Raw genomic sequence first — 14,381 nt, 5'->3', positions numbered from 1 at the left:
ACAATGCTAATGATTAGTGTTGCACGGTGTATCGATACTAAAAAGGTATCACGATGCCTTCACGCAAAAAACGATGCGATTTCCGATGTTTTTAGAATCGATACTTTATTAAAATAATAACGTTCTGTGTCTGTGTGAACTGCTGCTCTCACTGCTCCTTGCACGCATCTAGGCAAGTGGGCGTGTCCAGCAGGCAGCTCTTTGCCGACAGTCCTCGGCCTTGTGGATAAAACAAAAGGTGAAATCTGTAACTATTTCAGATACATCGCGAATATTGAAGGCAAGACATCAGGTACACAGAGGCCCGTTCGTAAAATATGTTTTAAAGTCATTTAAAAGCAGTAGGCTACGCATGGAACTTGGCTAAACACCTCGCAGACATATCCCAACATTTTTAAAGAGTTCAAAGAACGACAGGTTAACGAATATGCTATAGAAAACACAACTACATGGTTAGTGCCAAGTTCTTCTCTTCTGTTTTAGTCTAGCCTAAGTGAAACGAGTATGGTTCTCTGGGATAAAACGAACCTTCCTTCATCAATTAATTTTGACGAGACATAACGAGCTGTAATCATAGGTTGCTAACGTGATGAAAGCGCAATGTTCACGCCAGAATAACATTACCATAACTTGTAAACAATCTATTTCATGTTCTGCATGTTGACTGCAATTTGTTTAATAATTATTGCCCAGATGTAGGATAGGCTACCCGAAATGCGCTAATTAAAGCCCACAGCATATAATACCACCAAAGCGTGTTGAGTCCTAATAATAATAGCGGCTTATTGTTACGTGGTAGCAAATCCTGTTATCAAAGAAATAGACATCATGTAGGAATGCGCACAGATATATTGCAACAGATAATGGTGTAGGCCTAATTGACGAAGACCTGAGTGGTGGTAACGTCGTACTTGTACACTGGGCGCAAAGAAGAAATCCCATGAACACGGGAAGGCCTAGGGTAGCCTAGGCTATACTGTACATCAGATGGCCTAAAGATTAGGCCCCTCTGCATAGCATTCCGTGCAGTAGTTACAGCATGCAGTAATTTCAAAACTGACCTTGATCTAGCTTAGTTTGGCTATTTAAAGCTACTTTATTGCCAAAACACAACACAATGTAAATGAACTATAACAATCAATAAAGGACTTAATCACACAAAGTAGGCCTGCTATTTTACTGACTATAAAAAATAATAATTATGTAGGAAGTTTAGAACCCGGAATTGACCTGCACACTACAAAAGTGCACCGAATTCAACACAAATGACTCAATACACTTGGAGGAGGTATGAGTCCTTTCTTTTTCAGATATCTTAGGATTTCGCCGTAGTATCGTTTCAGTATCGAGCATCGTGATATTTATGGCTGGTATCGTATCGAAGTCATAATTTTGGTATCATGACAACACTACTAATGATGCTAACTAGCTAGTGAGGACTTTTATTTTGAAACAGTTGAAGGCAGAGGATGCAGTTGATGGGAGTCATAGTTGACAAACAGTTACAGTAACAGTTGAACAGTCAAATTATCGTCAAATATCTACCTATACACATTCATTAAACTTCCAGTCTGTCAACAACTTTTAAACTATTTACCTTCAACTTTTAAACGGTCTACTTTTAAATTATCTATTAAACTAGCTGTCTATCAACAACTTAACATTAGCTTTATGACATCATAATAGGCTATTAAGGAATTAGAATGCAATCAACTGCACCTGTGCTCTCTCACTGACTGTCTGCAGCAACTTGAATGGAACCTCTTCCTGTGTGTCCCTCTCCATTCAACTGAATAGCTCACTTCTCATCCCAACTTTCTTTCACTTCTTTTTCTTCACTTTCTCTCACTTTCTCTATCTATCTATCTATTTCTCCCAATTTCAATAACTTTTAACTATTCTTACTTTTTTTACTATTTACACATTTTATAGCATGGTAACCACTATAATGACCCTAGCAACAGCCTAGCAACCACTTTTATAGCATAGCAACCACTATCATTATCCTAGCAACAGCCTAGCAACCACCTTAAATATCCTAGCAACAACCTAGCAACCACTTTTATAGCATAGCAACCACTATAATTACCCTAGCAACAACCTAGCAACCACTTTTATAGCAAAGCAACCACTATCATTATCCTAGCAACAGCCTAGCAACCACCTTAAATACCCTAGCAACCTAGCAACCACTTTTATAGCATAGCAACCACTACAATTACCCTAGCAACAACCTAGCAACCACTTTAATAGCATAGCAACCACTATCATTATCCTAGCAACAGCCTAGCAACCACCTTAAATATCCTAGCAACAACCTAGCAACCACTTTTATAGCATAGCAACCACTATAATTACCCTAGCAACAACCTAGCAACCACTTTTATAGCAAAGCAACCACTATCATTATCCTAGCAACAGCCTAGCAACCACCTTAAATACCCTAGCAACCTAGCAACCACTTTTATAGCATAGCAACCACTACAATTACCCTAGCAACAACCTAGCAACCACTTTTATAGCATAGCAACCACTATAATTACCCTAGCAACAGCGTAGCAACCACTTTTATAGCATAGCAACCACTATCATTATCCTAGCAACAGCCTAGCAACCACCTTAAATACCCTTGCAACAAACTAGCAACCACTTAAGTACCCTAGCAACAACCTAGCAACCACCTTAAGTACCCTAGCAACAACCTAGCAACCACTTTTTTAGCATAGCAACCACTATCATTATCCTAGCAACAGCCTAGCAACCACCTTAAATACCCTAGCAACAACCTAGCAACCACTTTTATAGCATAGCAACCACTATAATTACCCTAGCAACAGCATAGCAACCACCTTAAGTACCCTAGCAACAACCTAGCAACCACTTTTACAGCAAAGCAACCACTATAATTACCCTAGCAACCAACCCAGCAACAACTTTGCATGCACTGTATTTCCTTCAGGAAATGTTTTTCTAGTTATCTTTGTTAACATAGTTAGCATAACTGCTAGCAAACATTGGGGCCATTCCAACTGTTAGTTATCGTCAACTATCTACCTATTAAATTATCAACCTATTTAACTGTTCAGTCATTCCAACTATATTAAACCTTATCTACCAAGCAAATAATTTAACCATATAAACTCATCATATTTTTGCATTTTCATGCACTGTATTTCCTTCAGTAAATGCTTTTCTAGTTCTTCTTCTTCTTCTAACACGTTTAATGCAGCTTCAACCGTTTAACGTAGAAACTTCATTCAAACTTTGTTACGTAGGTCTTACTTAGGACAAGAGTGCTATGTATTTTTCATCTTTGTAACTTTTATACTTTTTAAACTATTAATTAAAAACTATAAAAATTTCGCCATTGACTTAACATTGCCCTTTAGGTTAGCTAAGTCACATGGTTAGAATAGTTAGCATGTTAGCATTGTTAGCATGCTAGTTAGCATAGTTACAAGGATACAAGGAAGTTTATTGTCACATGCATATAGTTACTGGAAGTAAGAAATGCAGTGAAATTATGTCTGGTGTCAGCCTATTTGTGCAAAGTGGGGGGGGGGGGGGGGGTAAAAAGTGCAGTAGAAGAGGGGTTTAATATATTAAGTGGCAAGGGCTGCATAAGAAAGGTGGGGGAGGATTGGAATTGGGGGGGGGGGGACCAACAAGGAGCACCCAAGAGCAACAGGGGCAAGGAAAAACTCCCTTACCAAGGAAGAAACCTTGGGCAGATCCACAGCTCAAGGGGCTAACCCAACTGCCAGGGGTCTTAATGTGTGTGTGTTGGGGGGATGACAGGGGAGATGGGATAGTGTGCTGTGTATGTGGGGAGAGGGCAGTGTGCAATATGTGTGTTGGAGAAGCTTCCTCATGAGACAATGTGCTGTGTATTGGGGGGGGGGAGACAGTGTGCTGTAAGTATGTTGGGGATGTGTGTTGGATAAGCTTCCTGATGAAATAATGTGCTGTGTATGTAGGGGAGAGGGGGGGGGCAGTGTACTGCAAGTATGGTGAAGGGACTTACTATTGCAAGCAGAGTACTGTATGTATGATGTATGTGAGTGATGAAGATGTGTGTGTGGGCGGGAGGGGAGTGTAGCAGTGACTGTGTGTGTGTAGTGTGCGTGTGGGTAGGTGGGGGCAGTGTGCTGTAAGTATGTAGAGGATGTGTGTTGGAGAAGATCCTGAAGACAATGTGCTGTGTATGTAAGGAGGGGGGGGGGCAGTGTGCAGCAAGTAGAGGAGGCTTACTGTAGCAAGCAGTGTGCTGTATGTATGTGAGGTGATGACAGTGATGATGTAAGTGTGTGTGTTTTTTGTGTGTGTGTTGGGGATGGGGGTGGGGTGGGGGGTGGGGGGGGGCAGAAAGGCTAGGCAATCAAGGACATGGGTAGATGGAGGAGAAATCAAAAATAATAAATAAAAAGTTCTATGGAGATGTGCAAAAGTTGGAGAAAGTAAGATAAGTATGTGTGTGTGTGTTTTGACGTGTGATGAAATAAGAAAATAAATAAAAGGTCTATAGCATAGGGTGAGGGATGTAAAAGTGCTAAAAGTCTTGTAGGTGTGTGGGGGGGGGGGGGGGGTCATGAGTGCTGAGGATTGAATGAGTGCAAAGTCAGTATAGTGTGAGTTCAGAGTTCGGATGGCCTGGGGATAAAAACTTCTCCTGAGTCTCTCAGTTCTGGCTTTGTGACTACATAGGCGTCTTCTTGATTTCAGCGGTAGTAATAATCCATTGTTAGGATGAGAAGAGTCCTTCAGAATCTTTTGGGCTCTTAGGAGTACTCTTCTGGAATAGATATCTTGTAGAGCAGGAAGTTGAGTTCTTATAGTACGTTCAGCTGAGTGCACTACTCTCTGCAGAGTACTACAATCTCTAACTGTGGAGTTCCCATACCAGGTGATGATGCTACCAGTTAGAACACTCTCAACCACTGAAGTGTAGAAGGCCTTCATGATGGATGTAGAAACTTTGAATTTCCTTAGCTGACGAAGGAAGTAGAGTCGTTGTCTGGACTTCTTCAGAACATATTGAGTGTTAACAGTCCATGTTAGGTCTTCAGTAATGTGGACACCAAGGTATTTAAAACTTGTGACTCTCTCTACTCTCTCTACTGCCCGCTGATCATTAGTGGGATGTAACTGTAGTTCTGCTGCTGCCTTCTGTAATCCACTACCATTTCCTTGGTTTTATCGATATTCAGTGTCAAGCTGTTAGATTGACACCACTGTGCTACCTCATCAACCTGATCCAAGTAGAGCTGTTCATTGTTGTTACTAATCAGGCCCAAGATCACTGTGTCATCTGCAAACTTGATGATGGAGGTATGACTACTGTTGGCTTTGCAGTCATGTGTGTAGATGTTGTACAGCAGTGGACTCAAAACACAGCCTTGGGGAGCACCAGTGCTGATGGTTAATGAGTCAGATGTCAGACCCCCCACTCTAACCACTTGTGAACGGTTGGTGAGGAAGTTAAATATCCAGTGACACAGGGTGGTGTTTAGTCCTAAGGCCTTCATCTTTGTGACCAAGGTGAGAGGTACTATCGTGTTGAATGCTGAACTAAAGTCAATGAACAGCATCCTCACATAATTCCCATTCCCCTCGTCCAGGTGAGTTAAGGTGGTGTGCATGAGGTTTGAGATGGCATCCTCTGTAGACCTGTTGGCTCTGTAAGCAAATTGGAGGGGGTCGAAGGAGGCAGGGAGGGATGAGCAGATAATGTTTTTCACAAGCTTCTCAAAACACTTCATCACTGTAGACGTCAGGGCTACTGGGCGGTAGTCATTCAGACATGATGGACTTTTGTTTTTCGGTACTGGAACAATAACAGACTGCTTGAGGCAAGTAGGAACTGTCTCTTGAGCCAATGATGTGTTAAAGATATAAGTGAACACAGGAGCTAACTGAGCAGCGCAGGATTTCAAAACCCTGTTAGAAATTCCATCCGGTCCAGCAGCTTTTCTACAATTAACCCTCCTAAAGGCATTGCTCACATCGACCTCAGAGACACAGAAAGGTGCATCCTCATTTGCTTCACATGCTGCAGCTAGTGCAAGATCTGTGTTTTTCATGTCAAAGCTAGCATGAAAAGCATTAAGTTCATCAGGGAGGGCTTTACTCACATTCATCATAGGAGGGGACTTTCTTTCAAAGCCAGTGATGGTTCGGAGTCCTTTCCACACTCGTGCTGGATCACCCTCCAAGAAATCAGCTTCAACTCTGTCTCTATAGCGCCGCTTAGCATCTTTAATAGCTCTATGTAAACTATAAGATGCTGCTTTGTAATCAGTCATATCCCCTGAAATAAGCCCAGCATTATAAGTCATGGTGCGTGTCTTTAATGCCGTTCTCACTTCTCTATCCACCCATGGCTTCTGGTTAGGGAAGCTTCGGATCTTTACAGTTGGGATAATGGAATCAGTTAGCATATTGATGTAACTCAATGATACTTCCGTAAACTCATTGATGTCAGCAGAGTTCGTCTTGAACATCTCCCAGTCAACGTTGCTAAGGGCGTCCTGTAGCCTGGCTTCCGATTGGTCAGTCCAGCGCTTGACCTCCTTCGTCACTGGGGGGTCCGTCCGACTTCTCTGATTGTACATAGGCAGTAGGAAAACAGCGGCATGATCTGATTTTCCGAAAGCTGGTAGAGACTTTGCTTTGTAACTGTTCTTGAACTGTGTGTAGCAGTGATCCAGTGTGTTGTCACCACATGTAGGGAAGTGAATGTGTTGAATAAATTCAGGCATGGACCGGTTCAGATGTACTTGATTGAAATCACCGGCCACAATAAGCGCAGCTTCAGGGTGCGTGTGTTGTTGTCTATTTAACACTTCTTGCAATTCTGAAACCGCAGCATCTGTGTTGGCTTGTGGAGGAATGTAGACAGCGTTGAATATTACCGAAGTAAACTCACGGGGCAGGTAGAAGGGTTGACAGACGATCGCTAGATGTTCTAGATGAGGCGAGCAGGACTTTGAGAGAACAGTGACATTTTTAGGATCACACCACTTGCTGTTCGTCATGATGCAAACACCGCCACCTTTCGATTTTCCAGATTCCTCAGTCCTGTCAGAGCGAGCAGCAGAGACCATTTAGTAGTTAGCATAACTACTAAAAATGATTAGCTAGGTTAGCTAAGTCACATAATTAGCATAGTTAGTATGTTAGCATGTTAGTTAGCATAGTTAGCATAACTATTAAAAATGCTAAAAAAGTTAGGTTAGCTAAGTCACATGGTTAACATAGTTAGCATGTTAGCATTGCTAACATAGTTAGCATGTTTAGCAAAACTGCTAGAAAACGTTAGTTAAGTTGGCTAAGTAGCATGGTTAGCATAGTTAGCATTGCTAACACTGCTATAAAACATTAGCTAAGTAGCATGGTTAGCATAGTTAAAAATCTTAGCATAACTGCTAGCAAACATCAGAGCCATTCCAACTTTCAGTTATCGTCAAATATCTACCTATACACAGCCATTAAACTATTTGAATATCAACATTCATTAAACTTCCAGTCTGTCAACAACTTTTAAACTATTTACCTTCAACTTTTAAACGGTCTACTTTTAAACCATCATTAAACTATCTATTAAACTAGCTGTCTATCAACAACTTTTAAACTATCTACTGTCTATCAACAACTTTTAAACTATCTACATTCAGCTTTTAAACAGTCTACTTTTAAACAATCAACTTTTATTAAGCTATGCAACCACCATGTCTATCCTAGCATCACCGTAGTAACCATCTCTGTATTATCTGTTTTAACTATACATGATATTTTACATCACAACTTTAGCATTTTCATGCACTGGTAATTCCTTGGAATTGCATTTCTAGTTGTTCTATTGTGATGTCATAATCTAATGTTAAGTCAAGTGGGGAAATTCTTGTCGTTTTTAATTAATACTTTAAAAAGTATAAAAGTTACAAAGTTGAAAAATACATAGCTGAAGTCACATAAGTAAGACCTACGCAACGCAGTTTGAATGAAGTTTCTAGGTTAAACGGTTGAAGCTGTATTAAACGCACAAAAAGCGTCAGCAGAATAATAATAAGAAGAAAAAATCGGATAACAGTAGAGTGCATTTTCATGCACTCTAATAAGAAAAAATCGGATAACAGAGAGTGCATTTTCATGCACTCTAATTACTATTTAACCATATCTGCAATGACTGCATATGACTTATTCTATTGTAATGCCAAATTAACTCCTTTTGTCGGTCAAAGTCCTATTTAGCCAGCTGAGTCCTGAACGTTTGGTGCCATTTCAGTTAGCTAGTTAGCATTAGACAACATTCCAAGAAGACGTGCTGGCAGACGGTTTTGGTAACATAGCAACAAAAAACGCTTGACCGAAGTGCTCTAAAAATGAGGTTGAGGGCGCTGTCACCGCAAAAAACGTGATTGGTGGACACAGGCCCTCAAGCCAACCAGGAGTTCAGAACTGCGTTGCTGTTTATCATCTCCATGTCTACAGGAGAAGGAGGGCTAGGCAGAAGCCTAGGTTACCAGGAAGTGTCTGTGGCAGTTTGAGGACAAGAAACGGTGCATTAAATCAGCGGTCCCCAACCACCGGGCCGCGGCTCGGTACCGGGCCGCAGGACATTCCTAACCGGGCCGTAGCCTGCGACATGAGTTTAAAAAAAAATGCATGCAAACTAAACTAAATTTAATTCGCAATAATGTCACGTTTTTACATGGCATAGGCCTATATGCAGTTGTTTGATTGCACGCATGTTTGCATTTTGCAAGGTCTATTTTCTTACGTCTCTCTGTCCCGCCTTCAACACTTTTACATATTGCCTTCAGCGCTGCGCAGCCTCAGGTCAGCTCACTTCACTTGATCAGTTCTTGGCGAACGGTAGTGTCACACGAAGTTAGCTGAACTGCTAGAATGAGCAACAAAAAACAAGCATCTTTAGCAGGTCACTGGCCAGAGTGTTTGAGTTGCGAGAGCAGAAAAAAAGTCACCGTTCGCTGCACATTTTAGTGATGAGGACTGGGTGTCAAAACTCGCTTACCTGTGTGACATATTCGGGTTGCTTAATGACCTCAACCTGTCACTCCAGGGGAGAATGACGACTGTCTTTAAACTGGCAGATAAAGTCACTGCATTTAAAGCCAAGCTTGATTTGTAGGGACGACGAGTGGACCGGGGTGTATTTGATATGTTCCAAAAAGTAGTGGGGGTTTTGGGAGAGACTGAAGCAGGGCCCTTTCTCTCGCAGCTGGTGCGAGATCACCTTGTTGCGCTCTCAAATGAGTTTGAGCGTTACTTCCCATCCTTCAAAGATTCACGGCACGTTTAGTTCCCATGTTTTGTTCCCATATTTTGTTAAGCATGTTCACACTTATAGAAGTTGTTCAATATTCATAGTTCATATTGTTCAATTTTCACTTCTTCAAGTTCACGTTTTTCACAAGAGATCGTTACCTTCACTGTTCATACATAACTGGAGCTAGTTCTTTTCAAGTAATGCATGCACTTGAACACATATGGAATATGGTATATGAACACATATGGAACATGGAACCCCCAACCCCACCCCCCACCCCCCCGCCGGTCCGTGAAAAAAAAAATAGGAATCAAACCGGTCCATGGTACATAAAAGGTTGGGGACCCCTGCATTAAATGGTCAAAATAGCAGCAGCCAAAGGGGATTGTTGATGACCGAACAAGTGATGGTGTAAAATAAAAAAATAAAAATTTGGCGGCACGGGATTAATGTAAGGTGACCAGATTTCTGAGACAAAATCCGGGGACATTTTCAGTTGAGAAGTGTAAAACGCGTAATGTTTTAATCGCTGTAAACTTAAAACAGGGACACTGTCCCAGGGGCATCACTAGACTAGATCTCCACTAGCTCCCCCATGAGAAAATCTGGTATATTTTAACGTTTAAATGCATCAATCTGGTGCACCTTGAAAATAAATAGACTAAATTATTCTTATCTATGGATGGAAATATCCATATCCATAATATTATTTGTGCTTGTGAACTTCCACTTCAGAATTTTAACCACACACACAGGTGGAATAGTTATAATATTGCAATAGATTATAATATGGCCCATTCACAAAGCATATTTTCTTCACAGTTTCACTGTTCAGAAATGCTCCAAAATAGTATTGGCTACATTGCAGCACTCCATGAAATTATATCATAGTGGCCATGTTGTTCAGATAGTTAATCTAGCTACAATAGTCATTGTAATGCCTATCTTCTTTTTTTCAAGACAGTCTGTGCTTTACCCATATCTGAGAATGTATGATGTGATAATATTTGTCTTATGTAGCCAATAGGGCCTACATGTTGTCAGTCTTGTATCAAGAAAAAATAACTTGCGTCTCATGATTTTTTTTCTTTATATTTTTGTCTTGATGCCACTAGGAAGCATGCCAGTATATACTGTAGGCTATATTCATATTTGTTGGTGATTGTCTGGAATCTGGCAATATGAGAACCATTATGGTGGGATAGGCGTCTGGCTAAACAATTTACAAAAATGTTTGTACTGACATAAATCGTTTACATGAGAATAGGCCTACATTATAATTTTGGCCCAAAGTTGGAGACCATGTAGAAACTTGTTGCAATTTCAAAACCAGACTTCTCAGGAACTGCTTGTTGTAGGCCTACCGATGCTAGTTGTCACATAAGTTCAGGGTTTCCCGCAGCACTTTGCAGTCAAGGCGGCCGCCTTGGCAAAACAAGCATGCCACCTTAACTACGTCATCAAAAAAAAAAAAAAAAAACGTGTTACTTTGTCCTGTTTTCTCTCTTTCATTCCAAACCGTAACCAACGCCAATCTCCCTTCTCCGCAGAACGCATTAAAAAATAAGAAGAAAAATAATCAGATTTTATAATCTTTACATATGTGATATGCCTCCGAAATTTCAGAGCTAGTGAGCGTAGCTGAGCGGTGCAAATGTCTCGCTCCTCGTTCTCAAGAATCAGTCAAATCGTCAACAGCCACAGCTCTGTTTAATTGTCAGGTGTGATGAAATGCGTTCATATTCCACTTTTTATGTCATAAACGTTGCAGGCCTATGGAAAGGTTTAGTGGTAGGGTTGTCCAATGATCAAGTTGTTGCTTCAATTTGTGTTTTAATTTATGCGACGCACCGATGCTGGGTTCATCCGTTTGTGAAGTTTAAAATATTTAGCCGACTGCGTGATTTGTCATTTTCGTTCTTTTGGCAATTAATCCCGACTGATCCCTTTAGTTAACGTTGCTAAGCTTGTTTGTTGTTGAACTATCAGTGTTGCAGTCTTTTAAAATAAATGTTCTGAGTGAAATATATTGCCGTTGCGCTTAGTTCTTTGGGACCGGGGAGCTAAATTGACCTGATGCAAATTTGACCGGAGAAGCGGCCGTGTAAACAGCCACCTGCTCTCAGCACAGTGTTGACTTGCGCGTCTAATCGGACGCGCAAGACTGACAATAGAGGCCCGTCCAGGCCCATCCGTGCCTACGCGTATGCTTTCTAAATTATTTAGCTAACTCCATCCCCATCAACGAACTTAGGCTATATGGCCAATATCTTTGAAATTTAACGGTCTTGGTTTTATTAGTGGGCATGCCTCAGACTCGTGGTGTGAGCGGTATGGGAGCGGAACAGAGCGGCCACTCCGGCCTCTAAATTAAAAAGCGCTCCGCGCTCAAATTCCATCCATATTACACAAAACTATAAAATGATCTAAACTTCATTCACTCTCGGTGTATAGATCAGGACAGACTTGCGGAACAGGCTGCAGGTCAACAGTCTGACAGCCTGCATGAAGATAAGCATTAATGGTCCAATAGTAAAACAGTGCAATTACCAAAGGACCCTTGAAATGATCTTTTTAAAGCCACGGAGGATGGCTTGTAACAATGCTAGTTGTCAGCTCTGCCTTAAGTAGTGACTGATCACATTTGCACATTTTGTTGTTTTGCACTTTCTTTTGCACTTGTTCTATAGTTTGTAATAGTCTTTGTTATTGCAGTGTCTTTGTAATTGCACAAATTACACAAATATTTTGAGATTTTTCTGTTAACTGTTATTTTGAGAAGCTGGTTATTTATTTATAATGTAGTGTTTAATAAATAATTGTTAAATATACAGAGTCTGTAGTGTATCGCACAAACAAGACGGCAACACCCACACCCCCCCACCGACTGCAACCGATACAAGAATAACCCCCCCCCCCCCCCCCCCCGCTCGGATGGCAACCGATACCAGACCACCCCGGGACCTACGACCTACCACCTTGACTAACACATTTCCTGCGGGAAACCCTGAAGTTCATTGTTAATTTTCTCGCAAATCATTTATCACAGCAATTTGGCGCTAATGTCATTGGAAAGCTTTCTTGGAAAGATTCCTGCTGTTCACGTGATATCTGCGTATGCTATCTGTGTGACGGGTACTCCGCAATTTCCTTGGATTTCAGCAGCTGGCACGTTTGTGATGAATAGTTTAATAATTCCCCCGCAAAAGTGGTTTCATTTCAAAGATTCTACCGCGCTGCTATTCCACCAATCAAAATAGCCTATTATGGGCATTCTATAACATCTTGGAGCTGAGCGCTGGCTTTGACTGGCTTGAGCCCGTGCGTGAAGGGTGCGCAACTGTACGTTTGGCCAGTGTTTTCTTTCTCTATTTTATTCCAATTTCGGGTCTGTCAGTCACAGTGAAAACCGGGGACTTTTCCGGGGACAACTCCAGCCGGGGACAAGTCACCAAAATCGGGGACTGTCCCCGGAAACCGGGGACGTCTGGTCACCCTAGATTAATGCGCTTTAAAAAAAAAATGTGTTGGTCCTTAATCACATCGCGATTAACGCTGACAGATTTAAATCAATAGAACAATATTGTCTAGAATGATGTCAGATGAATTCTTGATCTGTGTTCCTGAATCCATAGCAATTATGTAGAACAGGTTTTGTCTATAATTCTGTTATGTGTATATGTTGCAGAACATGGGCAGCCACAATGTGTAGTGAAATCTCTTGTCCCCAGCCGGAATACACTGGTATTCTTTGAAGTATCTCCCGTGTCATTTCATCAGGTAGGTCATTTCATTATGGATTTGTCACTGCAAAGGGAGCTGAAAGTATATTAAAAAAGTTGGATAACGTTAATTTTGTGCAAAACTCCCTGACATAATAGAGACGATTGAGTTAGCGAAAACATAACAGGAAAATGTGAGAAAAATCCATATTTTACTATATAGTCATCTACTTTGATTTACAGCTTCACAAGACCTGGTTTCAGGCCTCAATTGTTTTTCAAGGCCACTTCATGTGACCTAGAGTGCCCAAATGTGGGCAGTTCCAGAGATGTATGTTACTGGCTCAAAGATAAAACAACATTCAAGCCTCTGTAACTCGTTGCCAGCACATCACAGTCACACTGACTGTTGAGTACTGGGTCTCAGCTTTCCAAAGATGCACTTGATGATGGGCCAAAGTATGTGGGAGCAGTGCCCATTTAAGTAGATGATGTGCAATGTAAGACAAAACACTCAAAATGTGCCCTGCAATTTATTATGCACAACAAATGTCATGCTGTAAACTAGCCCTAGTCACTTCAAAGTAAATGAATATATCTGTTTTATGTAGATTTGTGCATCTGCAGCATTTACCATTACTTCTAAATAACCTCCCTTACAACAAATAACTGCATTTTTTACAGTGAAGTTATGCTACAATACAGTACAGTACTTTAGTATTTTCATGTCTAATATACTGCATTTCTGCAGTAAAGTGCAGGAAGCTACTATGCAGTACAATGCAGTTTTTTTGTGTTCAATATATTGTATTTCCTGCATAAGAACTGCAAACATTTCCTCCAAAACTGCAGTTTTGACACATGAAGTAATGCAGTTATGTTTTTGTAAGGGCTATAATAATTATGTCTGGGGTATGCGATAGGTGAGTAGAGAGACGAGAAGAGTGTGTGTGATGAGTTTTTCGGTGTATTTGCTCACTTTTAATTTTATATGAATTAGTTTACTACTTAAAATTTCCACAACTTAACATCATATCGACTCACAACATTAGGCTACAGCTGCTACAAATACCATGCGTTCTAACTAGCTAATACATTAAATCTGCTAACATCAATGTTTACGTTGCCTTGTGTCGGCTACACTGAGCTGGTGTTAACAACAGCTTTCGGCTCAGATGTTGAATCATCGTTGACGTGCTGTTGTGTTATGCCAGTTCTGCTGACACATTGCACCTTGTATTCTTTTCTAAGTTTGAAATGATCCCAAAACTTTGGACATTCTCTGCCTTTCTTTGCTCGTCACCATGCCAACCTTAATTCTGAAAGTGGTGTGAACGTCAGTAATAACAGTCTGTGTGAAACAATAATCC

At 40.9% G+C, this 14,381-nt stretch overlaps 1 protein-coding gene across 2 annotated transcripts in view; it reads left to right on the top strand.

Annotated features, from left to right (window-relative positions):
• The window catches only part of ogfod1 (2-oxoglutarate and iron-dependent oxygenase domain containing 1), a 90,433-nt gene that overhangs the window by 20,472 nt on the left and 55,580 nt on the right, over positions 1 to 14,381 (top strand). For both annotated transcript variants that reach the window (XM_042061057.1, XM_042061058.1), the window contains exon 6: positions 12,978 to 13,069. In XM_042061057.1, coding sequence (XP_041916991.1) covers positions 12,978 to 13,069 — 92 coding nt within the window. The remainder of the gene's footprint in view (positions 1 to 12,977; positions 13,070 to 14,381) is intronic.

Source organism: Alosa sapidissima, chromosome 14 (assembly GCF_018492685.1).
Source record: "Alosa sapidissima isolate fAloSap1 chromosome 14, fAloSap1.pri, whole genome shotgun sequence".
NCBI classification, from domain to species: domain Eukaryota; kingdom Metazoa; phylum Chordata; class Actinopteri; order Clupeiformes; family Clupeidae; genus Alosa; species Alosa sapidissima.
The sequence above is the reverse complement of the archived record's forward strand: the minus strand, read 5'-3'. Positions and strand labels throughout refer to the sequence as shown.